This window comes from Rosa chinensis, chromosome 4 (genome assembly GCF_002994745.2).
Source record: "Rosa chinensis cultivar Old Blush chromosome 4, RchiOBHm-V2, whole genome shotgun sequence".
Classification (NCBI taxonomy): Eukaryota; Viridiplantae; Streptophyta; class Magnoliopsida; order Rosales; family Rosaceae; genus Rosa; species Rosa chinensis.
This window is the reverse complement of record NC_037091.1, coordinates 3,545,571-3,556,908: the sequence shown is the minus strand read 5'-3', so window position 1 is coordinate 3,556,908 and position 11,338 is coordinate 3,545,571. Positions and strand designations below refer to the sequence as shown.

General features: G+C 37.4%; 1 protein-coding gene across 1 annotated transcript; it reads left to right on the top strand.

Moving 5' to 3' along the window:
• Nucleotides 1-3,108, top strand: LOC112196161 (putative calcium-transporting ATPase 13, plasma membrane-type). Its single transcript, XM_024336465.2, has one exon. It carries the CDS (start codon nucleotides 1-3, stop codon nucleotides 3,106-3,108), a length of 3,108 nt encoding a protein of 1,035 aa, XP_024192233.1.
• Nucleotides 3,109-11,338: the final 8,230 nt, after the last annotated feature.

The following is an 11,338-nucleotide window of genomic DNA, read 5'->3' as shown; positions in this document are numbered from 1 at the left end:
ATGTCCAAGTCTACCACCCTGCATGCAAAGTTGGGGAGCATTGAGTTGCTGCTTGATGTTCCGAGCACGGGTCCTGGCATCAGCAAAAGAAAATGGCATTCTGTTTTCATTACCATCTACAGCTCTAGAGCCTTCCTCTCTTTACGACCTTCTACTCTTGCCAAACATACCAACTCCACATTCATATCTCGCACGCTCTCTTACTCCATTGTTAGAGTCGAGCCAGTCTCGGTGCCAGCCATTAATGGATTCAAAGCAGACCAAAAAAGCCTCACTGAGCTTGTGAAGGAGAAAAATTTCAAGGAGCTCTTGGAGCTTGGAGGGGTTGAAGAAGTAGCATCAGCTCTCAAAACTGATGCAGAGCATGGAATCAATGGTGATGATGCTGAAGACATTGCGTGCAGACACGAAGCATTTGGTTCCAACACATACAAGAAACCGTTAACGCAAGGATTCCTCCATTTTGTGTGGGAAGCCTTCAAAGACCTCACAATTCTCATTCTTTTAGGCTGTGCTGCGCTCTCTCTTGGTTTTGGTATAAAAGAGCATGGACTAAAAGAAGGTTGGATTGATGGTGGAAGCATTTGTCTCGCGGTCATTCTGGTCATTTCTGTTTCAGCAATAAGCAACTACAGACAGAGCAGACAGTTTGACAAGCTGTCGAAAGTCAGCAACAATCTCCAGATTGAGGCTGTGAGAAATGGAAGGCGCCAAGTGATTTCAATATTCGAAATTGTGGTGGGCGATGTCATCTGCTTGAAAATTGGAGATCAAGTTCCAGCTGATGGATTACTTCTAGAAGGCCACTCTTTATCAGTAGACGAATCAAGCATGACCGGGGAGAGCGACCATGTTGAGATTAGGGTCACTGAGAATCCTTTCTTGTTCTCTGGGACTAAAATAGCAGATGGTTATGGTCGCATGCTCGTCACATTAGTCGGGATGAACACGAATTGGGGTGAAATGATGAGCCAAATTAGCCAAGATACCAGTGAAAAGACACCCCTGCAAGCACGTCTAGACAAGCTAACTTCTTCGATAGGTAAAGTTGGTTTGGCAGTCGCTTTCTTTGTTCTTGTAGTCATGTTTGTCAGATACTTCACAGGGAACACCGAGGATGAGAATGGAAACAAAGAGTACAATGGCAGCAAGACCAAATCTGATGACATAATAAACGCTGTCATTGGGATTGTAGCAGCAGCAGTTACAATTGTTGTGGTAGCAATTCCAGAAGGTCTACCATTAGCTGTGACTCTCACTCTTGCATATTCCATGAAGAGAATGATGGTTGATAATGCAATGGTCCGGAAGCTCTCTGCTTGTGAGACCATGGGATCTGCTACAACAATTTGTACCGACAAAACAGGCACTCTGACCATGAACCAGATGAAGGTAACTAAGTTTTGGTTGGGGAAAGAATCTGTGGAAGAAGAAGCTTATTCATCTATTTCTCCATATGTTCTCAACTTGATCCAAGAAGGGGTTTCTCTCAACACAACTGGTAGTGTGTACAGGCCTAGCTTGGATTCCGAAATTGAGATCTCTGGCAGTCCCACTGAAAAGGCTATTCTTTCATGGGTAGTACATGGGTCGAAGATAAATATGGAGGAAGTGGTGAAGAGCTGTAGCATTCTCCACGTCGAAGCCTTTAATTCGAAGAAGAAACAAAGTGGAGTTCTGGTGAAGAGAAAGGCAGACAACTCAATCCATGTGCACAGGAAAGGAGCAGCAGAAATGATACTAGCAATGTGTACAAGTTACTATAATGCCTCCGGAATTGTTAAGGATATGGATTACAATGAAAAAATGAACTTCGAGCAGATTATTCAAGGTATGGCAGCCGGCAGCCTCAGATGCATTGCATTCGCACATAAAGAAGTTCCAGCAGAGGAGCAAGTTGAAGGAGACCAGAAAGTTGTGCTAAAGGAAGATGGATTGACCCTATTGGGACTTGTGGGCCTTAAAGATCCATGTCGTCCAGGTATGAGAAAAGCAGTTGAAGATTGCCAATATGCAGGGGTGAACGTCAAAATGATTACTGGAGACAATGTTTTCACCGCAAAAGCCATAGCCACTGAGTGTGGGATACTCAGGCCTGGTCAGGACATGCTCGAAGCAGTGATAGAAGGTGTCGAATTTCGCAACTACACGCCAGAAGAGAGAATGGAGAAAGTTGAGAAAATTTCCGTGATGGCAAGGTCTTCTCCGTTTGATAAGCTTCTAATGGTGCAATGCTTGAAACAGAAAGGTCATGTAGTTGCAGTGACTGGTGATGGCACCAATGATGCACCGGCATTAAAAGAAGCTGATATAGGACTTTCTATGGGGATTCAAGGAACAGAAGTGGCTAAAGAGAGCTCAGATATTGTGATCATGGATGATAACTTTGCTTCAGTTGCGACAGTTTTGATGTGGGGAAGATGTGTGTACAATAATATCCAGAAGTTCATACAATTCCAACTCACTGTCAATGTTGCAGCTCTTGTGATCAACTTTGTTGCAGCAGTTTCAGCAGGTCACGTCCCATTAACAGCAGTTCAGTTATTGTGGGTGAACTTGATCATGGACACACTTGGAGCTCTTGCTCTTGCCACAGAAAAACCCACAAGAGAACTGATGGAGAAGCCACCAGTGGGAAGGACAGCGCCTCTCATCACAAACATCATGTGGAGGAACCTCTTGCCTCAAGCACTGTACCAGATAACTGTCCTCTTGATCTTACAATTCAGGGGGAAAGCAATCTTTAGTGTCAATGATAAGGTAAAGGACACATTGATCTTCAACACTTTTGTGCTTTGCCAGGTGTTCAATGAGTTCAATGCGAGGAAGCTAGAGAAGAAGAATGTGTTCAAGGGAATACAGACCAATAAGTTCTTCATGGTGATCATTGCAGTTACAATTGTTCTTCAGGTCGTGATGGTGGAGGTTCTCAAGAAATTTGCAGATACAGAGAGGTTGAATTGGGGACAATGGGGTGTATGCACAGGGATTGCAATCATCTCTTGGCCAATTGGTTGGCTAGTCAAGTCTATACCTGTTCCAGAGAAACCCATTTTCAGCTATCTGAAGATGAAGAAAAATACGCACCCCAGAAGAACTTCAACATGAGAAGAACTGTCCGGATAGTTGGATAGTAGTATGTTCTGAATTAAAATATATTCATTTTTTTTCGTTTATTAAATAATTGGTAACTATTCCTTTGTTATGTAAACATGTCATTACTATTCTAGGACAGTGTACTGTAAATTCATATCTTATATGGAAGCCTGCTCCGCATTTTGTTCAAAATGTAACATACTGAATATATATAAACAATGAGAATCTGATTGCATGTACTGAAGAAATAATAATTTGAATATAGTTTTTTATCTGAATATAATCTGATTGCATTTTATTCATACCAAAACCTACTGCAATAAAGTTTTTCACGACTGTGACTAGCCAATAAGAATCTTTTATGTGCTGAACATTTGACATTTTTGTAGCTAATGATGTGATTTTCAACTCAAATGCAATAGTACAAAAATAAATCATAAGGGCATATAGGATTGTGAAAACAAAGAGTATCTAGACTAAAATGAAATTCTGCTACCAATAAGACAATATATAGTTTGAGCAGTATACCTTCTGAAACAGCTGCAACCAAGCTGATTGCAATAACAGCAACATTTACTTTGGCAGGAATATTTGGATGAACTTAAGGATATCATTATACACACTTCTTCGGCACCTCTATTTGGCAAAATTCAATGCAGGTGCATCATTAATACCGTCGCCAGTCACTACTGCAACTACGTAGATGACCCTTCCCAATCAAGCATTGCAGCATTAGAAACTTGTCAAATGTAGAGGGCACTTCCATTACACATTCTGCCAACCTTCTCCATTGTCTTTTGTGGTGTTTTTGAAATTGCAGACCTTCTACCCTCTCTTTTTCCATCTTTTGTATTTCCAGCAATTCTGTTTACTTCACCAATCCAACCTCCTTTGAATACTTAATACTCCTGTATTTGTTTCGAGGCATTTCATCGAACATTTGGTGGGCATCACCTGTCAGTATATATAATGCACACAAGATCATATCACAAATCACATAACACACAACCTGTACAAGAACAAAACAATTATGCAGCACACCAGTAGCTTCCTAGTCCCGGTAGGAGTAATCACCTGGATTGACACTTTCAATCCCTGTAGCCACAGCTTGTCCAAGAGTATTCATCGAGGCAGACATCTTCTGAGATCACGAATAAGCAGCTGCACAATGGAAGAAAGTCTTCTATGTTTCAACACGAGATGCTTCAGAATGGGGCTGAGAATGTATGCAAAATGCAGTGTTGAACATAGGGACTTTCTCCTCCTTATATATTGGCCAAAACTTAACCTTGGACTCATCCCATAAGGAGTCCTCGTTTTACTTCATGTTTATCAGTTTAGGAGACTTAAACTTATCACAACACTTCATGTTAATCAGGTTTTAACAATGAGAGTCCTACTCTTATCAAGAGATATACATCTCGATAGGTAACTGGTATTAGAGTTATAATCACATATTTCTTGTTATTTATTTAGCTAGATCAATTGTTCTATTTACTTAATGCTTTTAGATAATGTTAAGTCCACTTAATTCTAACATTCTCCCACTTGGACTAACATTTTCTATTTGCAGAACAATTCAACTAATAACTTGAATTAAACAACAACTGAAGTGTGCACTTGAAACATGTAAAAACTCATATCTCATCCAGCTTGGTCAAGTACAGAAACTAATGTAGAATTCATAACCAATTAAGTTTGGAACAAACACATTGGTTAAAAATCACTAACATCAACTACTGTATTCACATAAGCCCTAAGTGATAACAAAAGAGCCATATGGCAAGTATATATACCTGTAATGCCATAATACTCATAGTCCATCAAAATGATTTTGATTAATCAAAATCTCGGCAACAACCTGTAAACACCAGTGAACTTGAAGTTGTTTTCTATAACTGAAAATCTATGCAAGCATAGCAGTTCACTTGATAACACACATATAATCAAAATGAAATAACTAAAAATAAGTACCTCACACAAGTTAACTATTAATGAAATAATTTCTTTCTGGAATACCTCAATTTTATTGATAAACTGCAGATGCAAAATACAAGTATCTGAAAAATTCAAGAACTGTGATGGAATTATTACACAGAAATAAAAATTCAAAAAATGACTCAATACTCCCACTGAACTCAAGCTCTCAAATCAGGTAATACTCCCATATTCTCTGTATGTCTCTTAAAATTTACAACTGATAAAGCCTTGGTAAATGGATCTGCAAGTTGAGATTCTGTGTCAATATTCAAAACAATAACCTCACCATGCTTCACTCTCTCTCTTACACTATAGTATTTCAAATCAATGTGCTTGGAGTTGTTGGACCTCTTATTGTTCTTGCCAAAAAATACTACAGCTTCATTATCACAGTAAATCTTAAGTGCATCTGACACAATCGAACTTAAAACTTTGGTCTGCATTAAAAAGTTTTTAATCCATAACCCTTCACACATTCCTTCATAAATGGCTATGAATTCAGCCTGCATAGTGGAGGTAGAGACTAATGACTGTTTCATGGTTTTCCATGCCACAGCCCCTCCTGCAAGCATGAACACATAACCAGATGTTGATTTCTTTGAATCTGGATAATTTCCTGCAAAGTCTGAGTCAGTATAGCCAACTAGTTCCAACTGTTTGACTTGCCTATATACCAACATGTGGGATTTGGTCCTCTGCAAGTATCTAAGTACCTTTTTTCCTGCAGTCCAATGTTCTTGAGTAGGGTTTGATTGAAATCTAGACAAAATTCCAACTGCAAAAGCTAAATCAGGTCTTGTACAGACCTGTGCATACATGAGGCTGCCTATTAGTCTAGCATAAGGCTTGCTATCCATATCAGACATCTTCCCCCCATTTTTGGAATTTTTATTCTTTGACAGTTTGTCTCCTTTTGTCATAGGAGCTTCACCTGATGCACAAGTTTCCATCCCAAATCTCTTTAAAACTTTTAAAATGTAGTTTTGTTGAGATAAGCCTAATAAACCATGTGCCCTGTCTCTCTTGATTTCAATACCTAGAACATAAGAGGCTTCTCCTAAATCTTTCATGTCAAAATTATTTGATAGAAAGATTTTGGTATCTTTAAGTAACTTAATGTTGCTGCTAGCCAAAAGAATATCATCCACATACAGTATGAGAAAAATAAAATTATTTCCAACTGTTTTCATGTACACACATTCATCAACTATATTTTCTGTAAAACCAAATGATGAAATCACAGAGTCAAACTTCTTATACCATTGCCTAGAAGCTTGTTTAAGTCCATAAATGGATTTCTTTAGTCTGCATACATGATTTTCTTTTCCAGATTTCACAAAACCCTCAGGCTGCTTCATATAAATGACTTCATCTAACTCCCCATTTAAAAAAGCTGTTTTAACATCCATTTGGTGCAATTCCATATTATAATGTGCCACTAAAGCCATTATAACTCTGAATGAATCTTTTGTGGATACAGGGGAAAAGGTTTCAGTATAGTCTATGCCTTCCTTTTGTGTGAAACCCTTGGCTACTAATCTAGCTTTATGCCTCTCTATGTTACCATTAGCATCCCTTTTTGTCTTGAACACCCATTTGCATCCTATGGCTTTCTGGTTTGGATCAGGTTTAACTAGCTCCCATACTTTGTTTTGACTCATGGATGAAATCTCAGCTTCCATAGCTTTCTGCCATTCTTCAACTTCATTGCTTTCTAATGCATGTTTAAAACTCAATGGATCATTGTCTTCTGCAAGAACATCAATTTCTTGCAAGTAAACTGCATAATCACTATCCTCCCCATAAACTGGTCTTCTTTCTCTCTGGGATCTCCTAAGCTGAGGGTTAACATTTTCTAATTGAATATTTTGGGCTATATCAGGTGCTTCACCACTTAAGGTTACTGGCTCTACTGAATCTCGATTGTTAACTTCATTTTCTGAATTAGCAGTTTGCATTTCATTTTCAGATATTAAAGGTAAAAAATTTTCTAGAGTCTCATTTTCTGCAATTTCTTCAAACTCTAAAGACAAGTCTTCAAAACTTGTATTACAGACTACTTCATCCAAGAATTTTGCTTGATTTGTTTCAAAAGTCCTGGTTGTATTATGAGCTGAATAAAATTTATAACCTTTCGATTTTTCACAATATCCTATGAAATGGCAACTCACTGTTTTTGGATCTAACTTCTGTGTCAAAGCATTAGGTGTTTTAGCCTCAGCTTTGCATCCCCAAACATGACAGTGATGCAAGCTTGGCTGTTTTCCACACCAAAGCTCATAAGGTGTCTTTTCTACAGATTTACTAGGTGATCTATTGCAAATATAATTTGCAGTCTTAAGAGCCTCACCCCATAAATATTTTGGCAGACCTGAAGTACACATCATACTCCTCACCATGTTTAACAAGGTTCTATTTTTTCTTTCTGCTGTTCCATTTTGTTGAGGGTTGTAGGGAGTTGTATACTGAGCCTTAATGCCATTTTCTTGTAAATAAAGTGCAAAAGGTCCCTTTTGCTGGCCTGTTTCAGTATGTCTACCATAGAACTCACCTCCTCTATCAGATCTCACTACTTTAATTTTCTTTTCAAGTTGCAATTCAACTTCAGTTTTGTATATTTTGAATGCATCAAGAGCTTGTGATTTTTCTGATAACAAATAAATATAGCAGTATCTAGAGAAGTCGTCTATAAATGTGATGAAATAAAAATTTCCACAGAGTGTCTTATATTTGAATGGACCACATATATCTGTATGAATGAGTTCTAAGAGATTTTGACTTCTTAAAGCCTTTTTCTTTCTGTAGTTTGTCAATTTTCCCTTAAAACATTCAATGCAATCATTCAAGTCTGTATAATCCAATGCAGGCAAAATCTTATTTTTCTCAAGTGTTTTAAGTCTTTCTTTAGATATATGGCCTAGTCTCCTGTGCCATAACTTTGCAGACTTATTATTGAATAGAGTTCTTTTAGTACCTGTAATGTTGTTATCTGCATTCATGTTTTCATTGTTCTCAATTAAAAGAATTTCCTGTTTAATAACAGAACAATCCAATCTCAAATAATTATTTGAAAACACTCCACAACCAATAATGTATTCTGAACCCTGAAATAATTTTATTCCACTAAAGTCAATAATAAGTTTGCATCCAATACTAACTAAAAGGCCTACTGAAATAAGATTCCTTTTTAAGGAAGGAATAAAATAAACATTTTCCAGAAAAATAAATTTTCCTAATCCTAAATCGATCTTCAGAGTTCCAATAGCCTTAACTGCTACCCTTGTTCCATTTCCCACACAGACCTGCTGCTCACTTTTCCTTGGTGCCCTCCTCTTTGTTATACCCTGCAGTGAGGTGGTAATATGAATAGGTGAGCTTGAATCTAACCAATAAGTGTGTGAATCTACATTTATGAAATTAACTTCTAGAGAAAAGACTGAATTAGGAAATGACTCACCCTTCTTGATCATCCAAGCTTTAAAGCCACTGCAGTCCCTCTTCAAGTGCCCTATCTTTTTACAGAAATAGCACTTATACTTAAAGACTTTTCCAACTCTAGCTTCTGCAGGTTTCCCAGTTACTTTAGTGATGGTGGTCTTCTTAGGCTTAAGTTTATTCTGCTTTTTCCACTTTGGTTTCTCAACCAGATTAACTGTAGTGGTTGGTACTCCCTCTCTCTTAATTCTTTCCTCCTCATCCACACAGATCAAGATTAGCTTGTTCAGGTTCCATTTGGTCTCTAAGGCATTATATGAAGTTCTCAGGTTGCTGTAGGTGTTTGGCAGAGAATGAAGTGCCACATGCACCACCTGTTCATCTTTAACTCCCATGTCTAGGTCTCTAAGCCTAGAGTTAATGTCAATTAGCTGCATAATGTGCTCCCTCACACTGCCCTTCCCAGAGAAACTCAGTTCATTGAACTTCCTAGACAACCTAGCTGCTTCAACCTTGTCACTCTCTCTATATTTGTCTGCAATTTCTTCCAGAAAGCCCATGGCTAACTCGGGCTCCACTATAGACCCTTTCACTGTGTCTGACATAGTGCACCTAATCACATTTTTGGCTTTTCTGTTGCTGCTATACCACTCCTTATAATGCCTACTATCCTCATTGGTACTTTCAGAATCTAGTTCAGAAGGCTGATCCTCTACGAGGCAAAGATCCATGTTTTGATGCATGGACAGATAAAATTCCACCTGATTTCTCCACTTCTTATAGTTCCACCCATTAAGCATCTCAACCTGACCTAAGGTCACAACAAGAGGTCCTAGACAAAAGAAAATAAAAAACGTGTAAGTTACTGCAGTATTTCATTTTCTGTGTGTTAAGACTGTATTTCAAATTTTATGTGTTTCATGCATAAGTTCAAAAGTAGGCAACATCACAGAAACACAATCACAAACAATAACCCCATAAACTGCAGTAATATCAAGTAATGCCTTTGTGGCATAAAACTTAACATTCTTAAAGTTCTATATCATCATGCTATATCCTACATATACCAGTTATTAGTTGAAACAATCATACCTTTAGATAAGAAAAGTTTCAAAAAATCAATATAGGTATTTGTGTTTATACATGATGCTGTACCATAATCAAGATTACACAGTGAACATCTTCTTTGGAAGAACAAAATATAAGTGTAATTTTAAAAATAGCAACACAAGTGTTAATTTGTTTAATCTTTAAGAATTTCTCTGAAAAATGATGGATTGCTTTGTGCAACATGATCAAACTGTAACCAGAAATTCACAAATTAAAAGTTAATAATGTGTTTTGTCTAATTGTTCACAGTTTATTAACTATATATATTCTGCATATATGAGAACATAACAAGATTGCAAAAATTACATATTGGGAGATTTGTACTGAATTCTTGTTAGTTCAAAATCATATTCAACTGAAGACAAGATTATCAAGGATATCAAGCATAGACATATTTGTGCATCAGAAACATCACATCCATACATTTATCAACAATCGCAGATTCAATCCACATTCCACATATGATATTTATATGCAATATGACAACCCTTTCCATATGCTAAACAGTAATCCATATGACAACCCTTTCCATAATGCAGAAATTAAAACGCAAGTTCTGATTTCTCAGAAAACATACCTTGGCCTCTGCTACAGCGCTGCAACAATTATTTTAGCGGAAGCAAAATCAAAAACAAGCAACAATTTTAACCCTTCTGTCAATCCAAAAATTTCTAAACGAGGGTCTTGAATCCTCAGAACTGAGAATTCAATCTCAGTAAGCCCTACTCTATCATATCCCAAAAACATAAGTGACTGTTATGTTCTAACGGTAATATCCTTTTTAAAACTATTTTAATTTTGGACTCGGGTTTGGGCCTGTTTACTTAATGAATTGGATTAATATTAAAAACGGGTTAAACACCATTTAAGGCCTGCTTTTACTATAACAGAAAATATATTTTATTTTCCAGAAAATAATTTTCACAATATGGTTTTCTAAAACAAAACTAAAACGCTTGATATGTGTTTATGAAATTCCTGTGCTCTGATACCATTTGTCAGTATATATAATGCACACAAGATCATATCACAAATCACATAACACACAACCTATACAAGAACAAAACAATTATGCAGCACACCAGTAGCTTCCTAGTCCCGGTAGGAGTAATCACCTGGATTGACACTTTCAATCCCTGCAGCCACAGCTTGTCCAAGAGCATTCATCGAGGCAGACATCTTCTGAGATCACGAATAAGCAGCTGCACAATGGAAGAAATTCTTCTATGTTTCAACACCAGATGCTTCAGAATGGGGCTAAGAATGTATGCAAAATGCAGTGTTGAACATAGGGACTTTCTCCTCCTTATATATTGGCCAAAACTTAACCTTGGACTCATCCCATAAGGAGTCCTCGTTTTACTTCATGTTTATCAGTTTAAGAGACTTAAACTTATCACAACACTTCATGTTAATCAGGTTATTAACAATGAGAGTCCTACTCTTATCAAGAGATATACATCTCGATAGGTAATCGGTATTAGAGTTATAATCACATATTTCTTGTTATTTATTTAGCTATATCAATTGTTCTATTTACTTAATGCTTTTAGATAATGTTAAGTCCACTTAATTCTAACATCACCATGAATTGCTACTTTTGAGAGCTAAAGCTCACTTCTTCAACCCTCCTCCCAACTCCTTGAACTGATGAGGACCTCTGCGATTCACAAGTCGGATGTTTCCATCTTCTCCTCACTCTCAAAGTCTCTTTCCT